The 17,239-nt window shown below is 32.6% G+C and overlaps 1 protein-coding gene across 2 annotated transcripts; it reads left to right on the top strand.

Moving 5' to 3' along the window:
- The first annotated feature begins 10,504 nt into the window (after positions 1-10,504).
- LOC8289557 (NAC domain-containing protein 86) lies at positions 10,505-14,211 on the top strand. 2 transcript variants are annotated; one of them, XM_048372632.1, is made up of 4 exons: positions 10,505-10,839; positions 11,028-11,308; positions 12,083-12,439; positions 13,680-13,959. In XM_048372632.1, the coding sequence occupies exons 1-4, from the start codon at positions 10,683-10,685 to the stop codon at positions 13,809-13,811; spliced, it is 927 nt and encodes a 308-aa protein (XP_048228589.1). In that variant the 5' UTR covers positions 10,505-10,682; the 3' UTR covers positions 13,812-13,959. The 2 variants fall into 2 exon arrangements, with proteins under 2 accessions (XP_048228589.1, XP_002527580.1); XM_002527534.4 differs by having other exon boundaries at positions 10,521-10,839; positions 13,699-14,211.
- Positions 14,212-17,239: the final 3,028 nt, after the last annotated feature.

Below are 17,239 nucleotides of genomic sequence, written 5' to 3'. Positions count from 1 at the left end.
GGTAAGTATGTCGACACTTATTCTCTTGAAAAACTGGATATAAAACAGGATTTCGATGCTTTAATAGTTAGTATGTGGTGGAAAACCTTAGTGACTGTTAGATACCCCACATTTGTTGAATTGATTAGAGAATTCTACACAACCTTTCAGTTCGAAACACCAGAGAGTTTCACATTCGATAGTCCTGGGGTTGTGCGATATCGACTCCTAGGCAATGAATTTAAGCAATCCATCACTGAATTCAATTTGGCCCTAGGATTTATTGACACTAAATTTTCTCTAACCAATCAATACAAGAGCTCTACCATAGATTTTGTTGATAATTTTGATCAGGCAGAACTTTGGAAGACCATGTCTTCTGACCAAATGCATTACAATCCTAGCAACTCCAAAGGTGGGTATCTTAATAAAACTGAATGGGTTTACATGCAATGATTTTTAGCATTCAACTTTTCTGGTAGAAAAGACACAGCAAATGTATGTAAAAAAGCTGGACTTTATTTTATTTGGTCCATGTTGCATAATAACACAATCAATTTGGGTTTTTGGTTGGCTTCACAGTTCAAATTTATGCTGACTTGTAAAAAGCATTTATGTTTAGGCTTTTTAATTACTCATTTGGCTGTTCGCCTTCAATTGCTTGATCTCGATAATACTAACTTACATATTGCTTGTGAGATGGAACCATTGGACATTACCTGCTTGATGAAGATGCACGTGCTTGTGGAGCATAATGGGGTGTACTCTTTCCAAAAGCCTTCTCTGGACGGTCAAGGTGATCCTCCAAGATCTAGGAAACGATCTTGCCCAACGAGTAGTCTTCGTGATCTAGAGGACTCCACTGAACTAGATTTTGAAGCTCGATTGGACAAGATGGAATGAAAAATTTCAAAGATGGAGAGAAATTTAGAAGCCTTGATGAAACACTAGGGAGTTCAACCCCCCTGCCCACCATCACCATAGACTACTCCATCCAAGTGGCTCACAAAACAGGGGAGTACCACATCTCTTTTCATTTATTTTGAGAGCCATTTTCTTTTTGATACATCGAGGACAATGTATAGTATAGGTGTGGGGGAGGATAATCACATGATCTCTTTTTGAAAACATCTTTTTATGCTTACAATTAGGTATACTTTAATTCATATGTGCTACTTTTTCTTTTGCAACCTTGAGTTTTATTTTGATAACTTGGAATACCATGTAAGTTAGAAATACATTTTTGGTTTGAATTTGACTGCATGAAAGGGGATAAGCATGATTAATATTTCTTTAAAAACTATCTGAAGGTATCTCATAAGTTTATTGATTGAAAAATGCACAAGACTTGATACAAATGTAAACATTCAAGTGAGCTTTTGAGCCTTAGAGCAGTTTATTATATTTTGCTCTGATTGTTTTTTATAAGTGTTATCAGACTAGTATGATTATTCTAGAAATTGCTTCTGAATTCATGTTGAGACCACATTTTTGGATTGATGCTTTAATATGATAAGGGCAATTAGGATTAACCTATTCTTAGACTCTTAAAATACCTACCTTATTGATTTTCCTTTTAGTCAGCCACTTTGAGCCTCCTATTTTCTTTATTTTTTTTCTTTTTTTCTTGTTTTTAACACATGTTGTTTAACCCAAGACCTTTTGTTTGCTACCTCTATTTTTCTACCCTTGTCAAGACAAGAAGGGAAGTGTTGCATTGTACAAATGAAATAGAGAAAAAATAAGAAGAGACAAAAAAAAAATGAAACAGAGAAAAAAAAAAGAAAAGGAAGAAAAAGAGGAAAAGGAAGTTGATATCTATTCCTTTCATGAAGAGGATAATTGAAGAAGTATTCATCAAATATACTGAATTAAATTGTTACTCCTCACAAGTTCTCATATAAAATGTGGGAATAAATATCAACTTTCGAAATTTTTTGTAGTATGTTTCATGGATGTGACATAAGTTATCATGCAATAATCTAATCTTTTTGTCTTGATTATGAAACATTTCAATTTTTTCTTTTATCATACCCTTTCCTAAGCCCCATTACAACCCTTGTAAAGTCCCTTTGATTTTTGCATCTAATTCATGTGTAGTGGTGGAGACTTGATTCATTAGCAAGCTTATGGTAATAACATGCTATATTTTGATTCTGAGAGTAAATGCACCCTAAACACTTTGAGAGTATTGAGTGAAACAATGTTAGGGTGTTAAGTCTCGTTGCTTTGATTTTAATGAATTATTGAGATACCTGTTCTTTTTACAAAATTTATCCTATGAGTGCTAATCTCTGTATTGTCATTATTATTCAGCTCATTAATGTATGTTTAACTTATTTGGTATTTAAGGATATTAAAAGAGATGAAGGGAAGGTTAAAAGGAGAATTGGTATGTTGAATGGAGGTATGCTTGAGGACAAGCATAAATTAGGTGTGGGGGAATTTGATAGGTCACAAATAGTTATATTTATTGTGTTTAATTCCCTTGAGATTTGGTTGAATAATGTACTTAATTATGAAAATTCTGTTTATTCTGACTTAGGTGATGAAATATCAAGGATGGAGCAAAATCCAGCCTAAAGACATGTTTTAAGTCATCATTTGTCAAAAACCAAGTCTTTTGGAGGAGATGTAGAAATCTGCACAGAAGATCACTGTCGACAAGGCGTGACCACACCTTACAGCCCATGAGCTCCTTAGAAATCTGTGCAGAAGACTACTGTCAACAAGGCGTGACCACGCCTTACGTCCCATGAGCTGCTAAGAGATGCGAAAGAGAGCTTCAAAATTTTCAGAGATTAATTTGTGTTGGACCTATCCCTAGTTAATTTCTTTTATTTTTGGAAGTATTGGATTAATAGAACTTTCTTCCATGTATTTAGGGTTTTAATTTATTTAGATCACTCTTAATCTTATTCTTCCTTATAGGGATGAGATTAAATAAGAAGCTTATTTCTTTTTTATAAGGATTATATTATTAGGGTTTAGGGTTTTACTTTCTATATAAGAACGGCTAGAATTACTTTTATTCATTCATATTCTTATTCTTCTTCTATTCTCTACAATTCTTGTGAATTCTTACTCCACCATGACTGGCTAAGTTTTTAGTTTCTAATTCAAGAGTGAATAAATTCCAATTGTGATTTTGTGAGGCTTTGTGCTTAACATAATTCTTCTTTAATTCAAGTATTCTTTATTTCTTGTTCTTATTATTTATGAATTATTGATATTGATTGAACTGACGACTCAACTTTGATATTGATTTTTCTATTGCTAGACTTTGAGTTTGTGATCCGTAATTGTCATGAACGATTGACGCAATAGCAAGGAGCTGGCTCATGTGTGTGTGATTGCGGCTTATTCAAATTACATAGCTTGCATGATAGGCTCTAAGGAAATAAAGGAACAAGGTTATTTCAATTGCAGTTATCTCAATTAATTAATGTTGGTTTAGTCATTCTAATTGGTCTTAATGCTATCATTAAGTTGATATGGAACGCTATCATGCCCAGTTGTCTAATGGTAAGTTTTGATTTGGATGTTGGGTTTAAGTCAATTGTATTAGGAGAATTACATTTGTTGCGGCTTTTTCGAATAAGTAGACTAAGTACTTGAATAGAAGAATTGATATTTTAGCCTATAATCATTATTACAATTAGATAGAATTAGCATCCTTGAATTAGAAATTTGTTAAGATTGATTTTTATTTACTTTAATATTCGGCCTTCATTATTTTCTACTTATTTATAATTTTGATTCAAACATTCAAAACCCCCCTTTTTATTTTACTTTGAGAAGCTATCCACATTGGTTCCCTTGGGATTCGACCTGGTTTCACTATTTCTACAAGTTAGTTTAGGAAAATCAGTAATTTATTTTGAAGGGCTTCGACAACCCGTTCAACAAGCTACAAGTTGCACTCACTAACAACCTCAATCCAAAAGAACTTCTACACCTTGAAGCACTTTATATGATACATTCGTCTCTATAAGGCACCATTTTTGTATTGGATGCACTCAAGCTTGTGAGAAATAATGTTGCTTATATTGATTTATCTTATTCTCATAAAAGCTTATTCCTTCTACTATACAGGCACCAAAGTTAGAATTGAAAGCTTTACCTAGTCATTTAAAGTACGTGTTTTTAGGAGAAAATGAATCCTTGTCAGTTATCATATCTAATAAACTCACTACTTTGGAAGAAGAGGTGTTGATTCGGGTACTTAGAGAGTACAAAGAAGCAATTGGGTGGACTATAGCTGATATCAAAGGATTGAGCCCCTCTTTATGCATGCATAAAATACTCTTAGAAGAGGAAAGCAAGCCATATAGAGAAGCCCAACGCCGACTAAACCCTCCTATGATGGAAGTGGTAAAGAAAGAAATTCTAAAACTTCTTGATGCAGGTATGATCTATCCAATTTTTGATAGCAAATGAGTAAGTCCAATTCAAGTTGTCCCAAAGAAAACGGGTATAACTGTGGTAGAGAATTCAGACGGTGAGTTATTTCCAACCCGCATTCAAAATGGATGGAGAGTTTGTATAGACTATAGAAATTGAATACTTCAACTCAGAAAGATCATTTTCCTCTTCCATTTATTGATCAAATGCTTGAGCATTTAGTCGGTCATTCTCACTTTTGTTGTCTTGATGGTCAATCAGGTTTTCACCAAGTTCTAGTGGCACCCAAAGACTAAGAAAAGACAACCTTCATTTGTCCATTTGGGACCTTTGCATATCGACGGATGCTTTTTGGTCTTTGTAATGCACCCACAACCTTCTAAAGGTGTATGGTTAGTATATTTTCAGATTATATAGAGAATATCATAGAAGTTTTTATGGATGATTTTACGGTCTATGGTAATTCTTTTAATGAATGTTTGGCTAACCTTACTAAAATTCTTAAGTGGTGCATAGAGACAAACCTAGTTTTAAATTATGAAAAGTGTCACTTCATGGTTGATCAAGGTCTTATTCTAGGTCACGTTGTGTCTTTTAAAGGAATTGAAGTTGATAAATCTAAGATAGATGTAATTAAATTCTTGCCTTACCTTGCTAGTGGGCGGGAAGTTCATATTTTTCTTGGTCATGCAGGATTCTATCGATGTTTTATCAAGGATTTTTCAAAAGTAGCTCAACCGTTGTGTCGCTTACTACAAAAGGATGTTAAGTTTGTACTTGATGAGTCATGCAAGGAGGCATTCGATAAATTGAAAGATGTACTAACTTCAGCACCAATTATTCAACCACCGGATTGGACCCTTCTGTTTGAGATCATGTGCAATGCTAGCAACCATGCTGTGGGTCCCGTCCTTGGGCAAAGATCACTAGACAATGCACAATGCAACTATACAACAATGGAAAAAGAACTTTTAGCCACTATTTTTGCTTTAGAGAAATTTTGTTCATCTTTACTTGGAACTAACGTGATTGTTTACTCTGATCATGCAACTCTCAAGTATTTGCTCTCCAAGAAGGACGCAAAACCAAGGCTTATTCGTTGGATACTCTTACTACAAGAGTTTAACTTGACAATAAAAGATAAGAAAGGAATGAAGAATTTGGTCGCGGATCACCTTAGTCGGCTAATCACAAATGAAGAACCATCACCTTTGAAGGATGAATTTCCAGATGAGCATTTCTTTTCTATTCATAATTCTATTCCTTAGTTTGTAGATATAGTTAACTACTTAGTTACTAGAATGCTACCAAATGATTTATCTAGGGCTCAAAAGGATCGAATTAAGAGTGATGCCAAATATTATATGTGGGATGGTCCTTACTTGTGGAAATTTTGCTCCGATCAAATCATTAGAAGAAGTGTCACAACATGAAGTTGCATCCATTCTAATATTTTATCATTCATATGCATGTGGTGGGCACTTTGGCCCCAAAAGAACGGCTCCTAAGGTGTTAGAATGTGGATTATTTTGGCCCAATTTGTTTTGTGATTCATACATGTTTTGTAAAGCAAGCAAAAATTTTCAAAAGACGGGAAACTTAGGACATAGAGATTAAATGCCACTTACTTCCATTCTTATTTGTGAAATATTTGATGTTTGGGGTATAGATTTCATGGGTCCTTTTCCTCCTTCTAATGGAAATATTTACATACTTCTTGCTGTGGATTATGTTTCAAAGCGGGTAGTGGCAAAAGCTACTCGAACTAATGATCCTAAAGTTGCTGTAGATTTTCTTAAGTCTCAGATTTTCTCAACATTTGGCACGCCAAGAGCTTTAATTGGTGACCATGGCACTCATTTTTGCAATAGAGTGGTTGAAGCCTTATTGAAAAAGTACAATGTCACTCACCGTACTTCTACGGCCTATCACTTACAAATAAGTGGGCAAGCGGAAGTCTCCAATAGAGAAATCAAATCGATCCTTGAAAAGGTTGTCAATCCTAATAGGAAAGATTGGAGTGCATGACTTGAAGATGTGCTATGGGCTTATAGAACGGCTTATAAAACCCTTATAGGTATGTCTCCTTATCGTCTAATCTTTGGGAAGCCGTGTCACCTCCCGATTGAATTGGAACATTAAGCATATTGGGTGGTAAAGCAATGCAATATGGAGATGGATGAAGCCGGTTCACAAAGAAGATTGCAACTACAAGAGCTAGAAGAAATTCGTCTAGATGCATATGAGAGTGCATGAATTTACAAAGAAAAGACAAAGAAATTTCATGATAATATGATTTCTAGAAAGAGCTTTTATATCGGATAAAAAGTTCTTCTTTATAATTCTAGACTCAAATTATTTCCAAGTAAGTTGCGTTCTAGATGGAGTGGTCCTTTTACTGTCACTAATGTTTTTTCTCATGGTGCAGTAGAAATTCAAAACCAAGACACTAAAAAGATGTTCAAAGTTAATGGTCAACGCTTAAAACCTTTCTATGAGGGATTTCAACTTGACAATATTGCAGAAATTAACTTGGAGTGTCCAAGTTATACATAGCATGCGACCATGTCTAGCCAGAGACATTAAATAAAGGCATGTTTTGGGAGGCAACCCAAATTTATTTTCTAGTTTATTTTACTTTCTTATCAATTTGCGGTTTTTATAGTTGATTTTCGTGTTCCCTTACTAAATGTCTTTTTATGAGTTTTGGGGCAGAAAGGAACTATGTTTAGCACAAGGGCACACTACATTTTGAGCTAATATAAAAATAACATAGCGTGCCCACGCTCTAACAAAGAAGATCTTCTGTCCAAATTCTTAAGAATTGAGAATGCAAAAACAAAAAAAGAAAAAAAAATCTTTTTTTTTTTAATTTAATTATCATTTTTTTAATTATTTTTTCTATTTATTTTCACATTTTATTTTTTTTATCTTTCATCACTTTTTTTACCCTAATTGTTTTAGTTTACCTTCTTCTCTAATTTAGCAAGCAACTCCTTCTCTATTTGTTAAACTCTAAGAGCCCTCTACTATGCAACTCCGGCAAGCAAAGCAGCAGCGCCGCACATCATCTTCTCCAGCAGCTGGTCCCGTTCTTCTCCAAACCTTCTCGCCAGTGTGCCGTTCTTCTCCAGACCTGCTCGCCATTCGTACCGCTCTTCTCTAGACCTGCTTGCCATTCGTTCATCCTAGAATCTGGTCGCGTTCTTTTCCGGCGATCATCTTCAGCAGCAGCGCGCGTTTTCAGCTCGTCGTTCGTCCTACTTCTCCATAAAAATCAGTCCAATGGTTAAGAAAAGGATGGGTCACGAGCAAAAGCCAAAGGTAACTCCACAACAATTGCACAAAGTCAAATCAAATGTTACAAGCTCACGAGCACGAATTGGAAAGGGGATGCATATTTTGCCACCATCAGAAACTGAATTGAAAGGAAATTTGATATTCAGTAAGCAAGTCCACAAAGAAAGGTATAAATTTTTCTCTCAACAATCTATTATTCCTTGCAAATATATTGATTGTTTGACTTTAGAAAAATTGAATATTAAAGAAGATGTGGATAAGTACATTGATAATATTGGATGGCAAGCATGCTTTTCAATTAATTATCCATGTTATATTGAATTTGTGCATGAGTTTTACACTACTTTTGAGTTTGATAAGAAAGTTGATATTACATTGAACACTCTAGGAGTAGTGTGTTTTAGGTTGTTAGGCAGGGAGTTCAAACTCTCAATCACACAGTTTAACCTTGCCTTTAGTTTTATCACAAATGATTATGCTAAAACTGATGAATATGCTAAGTCTGTTTGTGATTTTTTACCTGAATTTGAACCAGCTCCTTTGTATAAGCAAATGTCTACAGGCATCAGATATAACCCTAGTAAGTCACAAGCTAGTTATCTATATGATCAAGCCTTGAAATATATTCATAGGTATCTAGCTTTTACTTTTTAAGGTAGGAAAGATAATTCTGGCATACTTTCAAAAACCGAGTTTTTTTTCTTGCGGTGCATGCAAAAAGGAATTAAAGAGAACCTTGGATTTTAGTTGGCTTCTTAATTTGACAATGTTATTGTGAAGAAGCATCCAATGATTCTAGGTTCCTTGATTACTTAATTGGCTATACACACATTTTTGCTTGATATTGATAATAATGCCCTGCATGTTGCTTGTGATATACATTCTTTGGATATAAAATGCTTAATGAGTATGGGTTTAGTGTGGAAGAAGGAAGGTGTGCCTTGTTTTCAGTCTACAGGTCCTATCGCAAAGAACATTTCAGAGCAAAAACTCCTTCAAGACGAGAATAAGGAAGAGAATTTAATTTCCAACAATGAACCGTCTTCTCCTGGATCATCCTCCCAAGGGCGATATACTGAAGAACTCAAACGCCTTGAACAACGTCAATTAGAAATGGAATTGAACTTGATGGCTTTCTTCAAGCACATAGGTTTTACTCCACCATATAATTTCCAAATGGCTTCCATTGATTAACAAAAATTTAAAGAGAAATTAGGTTGTTAGAGCTTCTCAATAACTATAACCAATTTATTAATGGATTTGGAAATTATATTTGCATTAATGATTAATTCAATGAATTAAAACTAAGATTATATCTTGGGTTGGAGTTTTCTCATATTGATTTATCTTCTCAAATTTTATTATTGCTTCTAATTGATTTTTAGTTTAATTTTTTTTGCTTCTAAATTTAAAATTCCTCCTAATTTTATTTGAATTTTATTAAAGAAATAAATCTTACCAATCTCTTTGGATTCGACCCTACTTGTCACTATTTACAAGTTATTTTTATTTAAAGAATAAAAATTTATTTTTATTAGATTCGACACCCATCAATCATGTCTATAAATATATTACCCCATGACATTGCAAACTAAACAACAACTTACTCCTCGTGTCCTACAAGTGTTAGGCACATCTTCCACAGTATCCATAGATATCCTTGACAATAGTGCGGTCAACAAGACACAACATGGTACATCCCATTCCACTCTTTTTAATTCTAAAAAAGAAAGCGATGAATCCATCTTCTATACCAAACATCACTAACTATGTTTGCTGCACAAAGAACACTAACAATAGTTATCTCATTGATCTTCACACTCATTAATCTTATATTCTTTTAGACAATTTATTCTATCAATAGAAAACTATTTCTAACAAGAAGCTTTCTTTAGATTTTCTCTTCACCATTTAATTATCCCACTAATTTATATTAGCTGAAGCAAGAATTGAAGGTGAAAAATAAATTCGTTAAACAGAGGATAGAGAGAGAATTGAAAGGAGGAGTAAAATTATTATGAAGAAAATAGAATATGACATAAAAGAGGGAGGTACGATTATGCTTGAAAAAGAGATAAAAACTCTTAAAAAAGATAACTAGATACCGTACAAGAAAATATCAAAAACAATAAATATGAAATACACAAAGTATAAATAAATAAAAAATAAAAGCCACCATATAATGATATTTTATATAAAAAATAAATCATGTAATTTCATATATGATCTAATGCAAGAGCAAACCATATATTGAACTCATTAAAAATTCAATAAGTTATTAGATATTAAATTAAAATTAGCAAATGCGTGTGATATCTGAACCCATTTGAATATTTAAGTGTTTTAAATGTTTAAATGGCATAAGTTTAAGTTGAAATAACTAAGTATGATCATACGATCCTACATATTAAATAAACTGATTTAAGTATTTAAATAATAAGAAATGTCAATTTAAATATGTATTAAGCCAAAAAATTTACAATAGAGAGGAGGCATTATAATAATAGAGAGAGAGAGAGAGAGAGAGAGAGAGAGAGAGAGAGAGAGAGGGCCTAGTACTGCGTGTAGTAGAGTATGGGTGGTTGAGTGGCCTACACAGCCTTTTGAGAAGGGCTGTGATTTTTGTTAGTTTGGGAGCAGACAAAAGCAGAGAAGCTTCTTATCCTACTCTGTTGGTTTTCACACGTTAGCTTACACTTAGAATCTCCAAAAGCTAAAGCTTCTTAATTTATTTTATATCCTATTCGCCTTGCAATTAATTACCATTTCTACCACTTTCTTTTTGCATATTCCTCTTCCAAGTGTATTCATTAAGCAGAAATGTCAATGGCATGGATTGTAATAATCTCCCAACTATAAGGGCCAATGTTTTGTTATTCTCACCGTAACAGACTAGCAGTGGTCTATATTAGATCATTGTCGTACAAGCCTAACATGCTCTAGTTTTCCTGATTCCAAAAATTTGTCTCTCTCTGTCTCTCTCTTGTATCTTCAATTCAATGGCTCCTATGAGTCTCCCGCCCGGATTTAGGTTCCATCCGACAGATGAAGAGCTTGTTGCTTACTACCTTGATCGAAAAATCAATGGCAGATCGATTGAACTTGAAATCATCCCAGAAGTTGACCTCTACAAATGCGAGCCTTGGGACTTACCAGGTACATGTATATAATATTATTGTTTGAACTGGACATTTTGATTATATTTTGCTTTACACGGAACAGCCTTGCTGAGAACAATATAATTCTCATCGAACTATAATGGGATGATAAAATCTTGATTTATCACCAAAAATAAGTTCATAAATTTATAAATTGGCTAATATGAATGTTAATTCCTGTAACAGATAAGTCATTTTTGCCAAGTAAGGATTTGGAGTGGTATTTTTACAGTCCAAGGGACAAGAAGTACCCAAATGGATCAAGAACTAATAGGGCAACAAGGGCTGGATACTGGAAAGCTACAGGGAAGGATAGACCAGTGCACTCTCAAAGACAGCCTGTAGGGATGAAGAAGACATTGGTATACTATAGAGGTAGAGCTCCTCATGGCATTAGAACCAATTGGGTTATGCATGAGTATCGCTTGATCTACTCTTTATGTGGCGCTGCATCTTCGAGTTTAAAGGTAAATAAATAATTTCCATAAGCATTCTTTCCTCTTTAGTCTTTTTCTTCTGCCAAAAAAGTTGGATGGGTTTCGAATTCAGGAACCATAGGCTATATGCCACATATGTTATTTACATTGAAATACAAAATACCCATCTAGAAACATAATCAATATGTATTCATATATAACAACGTAGAGCCTCCAACCACAAATTAAATATGTCAGTACAAATTAAAGAAAGAAAAAAAGAAGAAGAAGAAAGCTATATATGTATGTGAGATGCATTAGGGTTTTGATCCATGTGTGCACTTGTGATGACAATGAGGTCAATAGGTTGCACAATCATGTGAGCATCCTAAATTTGTATATAGGTCGGGAAGGATCTTTGAAATGCATTTGGATAAGCATAGGGGAACCTGTGGCAGTTCAAAGACTTGAATTTTTTGTAGTCTAAGAGAAGAAAAGCATCAAGGGTCTATGCTTCTTTATGTTAAATGCATTAAGGAGACAGAAAGAAAGAAGCAGATCTCATCAAGTATAATCATTGTTGATGATTTTATGCGTGGATCGTTATTGTTTTTAGATCTTCCTTTTGTCACTATAATCTTTCTCTTTAATAAAGAATACCTTATCAGCATGATATGATGAAAGAGTCTTTGATTCAAGACTTTAGGTGTACTTGTATCTTTAATTGTCATGTTCCTGTTTCTTTTTCTCCTTTCCGAGTTTGCTTTTATAAATCTTTGTATTTTACTGTTTCATAAAATCTAACCAATTTTTTCACTGTTATAGGATTCCTATGCACTTTGTAGGGTTTTCAAGAAAACCATTCAAGTTAATCCCAAAACAAAGGAAGAGAAAAATGGGAAAATAATAGACAAGGATGATACTTGTGTTTCCGATGAACAATTCTTCGCAGAAGATATAAGTGGGAGTGAAACTTTTAAAGGAAGAGAACAAACTGAAGACGAACATTTGAATAATGATTACTCTAAATTTCCATCTGAAACATCTTCTTCAGATGTCACCCAAGGAACACCAATTGAAACCCCAATACCTGATGATTCACAAGCTCCATTTGCCTCAGATGAAGCCAACAGCTCCGTCAATATGTATTCTCTTGGAATGGACTTCTCAAATCTACTTCAGGTATACCCTCTCTCTCTCCATGTCAGTAAATGTGTTGCAATAATTTTCTTCATTATTATTTCATCTCAAAAGAAATCCTTCTAATATTGCATGGCAACCCAATTTAATTAGCATTTGGCTAATGAGATCAGGAAATTTCTTGCCTAGTTTAATAGATCTCGTGACATATTATTTAATAATAGTTACATAATTTTATATTTAGTTTTATTTTGTACACAAAATTTTAATTTAATTTATTTTAATTATTAAATTGTTATTTTATAAATAAAAAATTGATACGGTATGAATAATTAATGAAAAAAAAATAGTTAATGACTTAGTAACTTTTTATTAATGAAATAATTAAATTATAATTAAAATTAAATTGAATAAATTGAATAAAATAAATCAAAATTTGTGAATAAAATGAATCTAATTGAAAAGTATATAATAAGTAAATTTCATGTGTATGCATTTTATAGTTTATGAACTATTTTCTAGGTAAAAAAATATGTGAAATTAAGAGTAAAACGTGACGTAATAACATGCTATAAGGTGAAAACACACTTGTATGGGCCATGCTAAGATTCATAAAATGATTATCATCGCTCTGCATGTTATCTTTTATAGTTGTTCATACGTGATTATCTCCTTTTCGAACATTACATTTCCAGCAATGTTTTTGCTTTATCTCTGAAGCTTCATGTTCACACATCATCATTTTGAAAAGATAGATTTGAAAAAAAAAGAAAAGGAAAGAAAACTCTATTAGTTTTACACCCCATACCATAACTTTGCTCCCAAACATTGTATGGAATTCATCTAATGGGTTGGAAATGGCCCATTAAACAAATCCTTTGTGTTCTCTTTTTGATCTTAAAGTGACAAAAGTTGGGAAGGCAACAAACTCTCTAAGCTTTTTCTAAAGCTTTCCCATCCAAAAATCTCTTAGTCCAACTCAAATTAGCTTTCCTCACTTATCTTCTTTAACTTCTTTTGACTGACTCAAAACATCATTCAAAGTTCAAACATCTTTCTTCCTGATTTTCTTCACCGGGTCTGCTATATCTCTCAATTATCACATTTTCCAATGACACATTTTCTTCTATCACTTTTTGTTTTCAGTTCCCTCTTTTCTTTTCTTTTCTTTTCTTTTCTTTTTTCTTCTCCCCTTACAGGATGTTAGCTTAAATTTATCATGTATATGAGACGTTCTGGAACCCACTGTTTGTATGATAATAACAAACTTAATGATGATCAGAATCTATGTGTAAGTGCAGGATATGCAGATCCCAAGCTACTCAAACATGCATTATCAACTTCCTTACCCGCCGATAGAATTAGAAGGCTTCCCACAGATAAATATAGCAGAGACAAAGCCAAGAAAGTGTGAAATCATGGAAGAGTATATGACTTATGACAAGTACACGGATTGCATGAATGGAACGTTAGAAGAGATTTTCTCTCTATGTGCTTCTCAAGACAATTCCATTGCCTTTTCTATACAAGAAGACTAAGTATTCCTAACAGAATTATTTATTTGGGCCAGAGATGACAAAGACATTTTACATTTTTCTTTATTACTTTGGATTAACTGGAATTCATATGACAGAAAAAGATAGGCTATTGGTGGGTTGAATAACCAATTTTAGAGATATATATTTGATAATGTAGTTCTTGAATGATGGCAAGTAGTTCCTTAAGAAAAGAAAAGAAAAAAAAGGAACGCCGCTATTTTGTGCTTTTCGGGTTAAATTTGCAGAGTGCAACAAATATTTGTTATAAGTGCTTTATATTTAGACATTAACGGGTGCTTTATATTTAGATATAAATAATTAAAATATAATTTAATTATTTAAAATTAATAAATAATAAATTATTGATTTCCTCATTTCTATATAATAGGGACATTTATTAATATGGAAGCAATTTTTTCTTTTTAATGTTTTAGAATAGTTTTTCTTATTGTCTGTTGTCAAATTCAAAAAAGAATTTGATAATCATTTTTTCTTATTGTATTAATTCTCGGGCAATTGAAGATTGTTTAAAGGTTCTTTTTATATATACGGGAAATGGATTGTAAAATTTTATTTTTACAGTCTCAATTTTTTTATAACCTAAGATTTGAACAATTTTTATCAAGAACAGGGGAGGGATTGAATTGGTAAAGTAGAAAAGATGATAAATTAAAATCTTAGAAGAAATATTTAGAGATAGGGAAGAAGAGAGATCACACTAAAATTTATAGTGGTTCAAGTATTAACAAATTCTATGTCCATTTCTCAATTTCCAATTGAGTATTCGACTACTAGCTTTCACAAATATGATGGAGTTTCTCCAAGCTCTCTCAACTTAGTGTTTTGGTTAATTTTACAACTTGGTTTTATGGCTAACACACGACTCTTCCAAGAGTTTTACTAGGCTAACTCTTAAACCCAACCCAAATATTTTCATTAACACTCATAAGAGCAATTAAAAGCTCTTACAATAATCCAAAATTACTTAATTTACAAGAAATTAATTGAAAGAAAATGAGAAATTAAAACTCAACAAATATTAGATCAAGAAGGTTGTTGATCAACCATTTGCTGTTTTTTGTATATATACCTTAGAATCCTCAAAGAGACATTACTCTTATAATGGCTAAAAAACCCCTCTTTTTGCTTTAAACAATGCATTGAAAGCACTATCAGAGTGCAAATCATGATCGTGATTCTTGCTTCGTGGTCCTGATTCTTGAATTCTACCCAACGGCTATCTGATGTGTCAAATGGTGATAAAGTGCTTCAAAACTATCCATTGGCGGTTTGCAACAGTTTTCAGACAATATGAAAATTGCAATCGCACTCCTGTGGGTAGCGGTCGTGATTTTAATCACCAAACCTTCATAACCTGCTACCTTGAAGCTGTTGCTTTATGAGGTTATGCTTCCTAAGGGCGCAGTCGAGATCTGGGCTGAGTTTGTCTCCCTTTATAATGGCCCTGCCCAATTGAGCTTAACTATCCAATCTTTTATTTTCAATTTCCCGGACCGTGGAGTCTAGCAACTTCAAGCTCTAACTGCTACATATTCGATTCTGAACTGAGTATTAAACATCCTGCATAACATTGGTGGAAAAAATAGGGGTGAGTAAAACTCAGTGAGAGAATAAATAAATAACAAAGAGAAACAAACAATGATTGAAATAAATATGTATAATAAATAAATAACAAAGAGAAACAAACAATGATTGAAATAAATATGTATATTACTATACTATATTTGAATACTTTTCTGTTGAAGAAAATACATTCTAGCTGGACAAATTAAATTTATAAAACTAATTAAATAAAGAACCACTTCCATATGTCTGTGAAACTTAAAATCCTTTTCTAATATGAAATCAATTAACTATATAATTTTGAATTCATTCGTAAAAATTTCTACTACTAATTTAAATTCTGATATCATAACAAGAAAAAAATAGTAACAAATAAAATAAATAACCCAGTCAAAATCAATATACTGAACGCACAACCTTAAAATTCATGCATAAACATACTTTAGATATTAATCTCAAACTTATTTCTAATAATCCTTAACCAATGTTTATTAGTGAATATCTAAAATCTAATTCTACTTTTTAAGTTCTAATTTTATTTTAGTCTAATTCTATTTATCATCTATCTATTTTAATTAATTAATTCTACTAGAAATTCGGCAGCACTTCTCCTATAAAACGGACTAATTCATCTATAGAAACGGATCCAAAACGTGCAGAAAAATACATAGTACACAAAATGCACATCCGAGATCTTCAAACTAACAACCATAAGTCCTAACTCAAGTCTCCATACGATAACCCCTAAGCACTTTCACCTATGCTATAGCATGCCATTGACATAATTATTATTACCATGTTCTTACATAATTAATTAATTACCAAAGTTACTTGAAAACATAACGAAGTCATAACCAAAATCTGTATAATTACTCATCAAGCATATATATTTCAAATTTATTGCCATTTTCTTCAAGAAAATAAGATACATGTATAGGAATAAACTCAAAATCACAATTAAATTGAAAGGCTAATCATTAATAATTCTTAATCGTACTAGCTATGTTGTCTCTTAAATACAACTTTTTAAGTTGTTGGATTATTTATTTCTAATTAACTATTCTATATGAAAGTGACTTTTAACATTTTTAAAACTGTATTTATATATAAATTAACTAAATTAACAAGAATCCAAAGAACTCATCCAAATACACTTAATAAATTACTTACATCAAATTAGTTTTTGCTTTCTAAGTATCACAATAAAAAAACAGCAATTTAGAAACTGCTTTTAGCTACTACAGCAAAGTGGTCGCTATTTAGCTACCACATAGTAACCATTTTGCTTTCAATTAGAGACCAAATTTATCTTTTCTAATTTGAAACCACATTGGGACCATATAGTGACCACTACATGTGGTCTGAAAGTGGTCGCTAACTGATCGGTCCAAATTATATTTAGATATTTAAGGATATTTTAGAGTTTTAATGATATATTTCTATATATAATATGGTGAAAGTATGTGTTTTACCTCACTTAAGCTTAATTATCTATTTTAGGGTAATATTGGCCAAGAGAGGAAAATATGGAGCTAAATACTAAAAAAGAAGCTTAATTGGACATTTCGTGTTAAGGCCCAAGATTAAGACGTAGAGACTGCTATTTACAAGGCCTGGCTAAAGATTTTAGGGCCCAAGGGACATTTTAGTCATTTGTACAATCGTTAGAATTTATATTAAGAGTTATTTATAGGATATTATTTGGTGGAGATAAAGATAC

Source organism: Ricinus communis, chromosome 4, assembly GCF_019578655.1.
Source record: "Ricinus communis isolate WT05 ecotype wild-type chromosome 4, ASM1957865v1, whole genome shotgun sequence".
Taxonomy (NCBI): Eukaryota; Viridiplantae; Streptophyta; class Magnoliopsida; order Malpighiales; family Euphorbiaceae; genus Ricinus; species Ricinus communis.
The sequence above is the reverse complement of the archived record's forward strand: the minus strand, read 5'-3'. Positions and strand labels throughout refer to the sequence as shown.

Bases quoted from the DNA above. Each gene is read 5' to 3' on its own strand.
- LOC8289557 (XM_002527534.4), top strand. From the start codon at position 10,683: ATGGCTCCTATGAGTCTCCCGCCCGGATTTAGGTTCCATCCGACAGAT. The intron at 10,840-11,027 runs GTACATGTATAT...TTCCTGTAACAG, and splicing joins CGAGCCTTGGGACTTACCAG to ATAAGTCATTTTTGCCAAGT. The intron at 12,440-13,698 runs GTATACCCTCTC...GTGTAAGTGCAG, and splicing joins ACTTCTCAAATCTACTTCAG to GATATGCAGATCCCAAGCTA.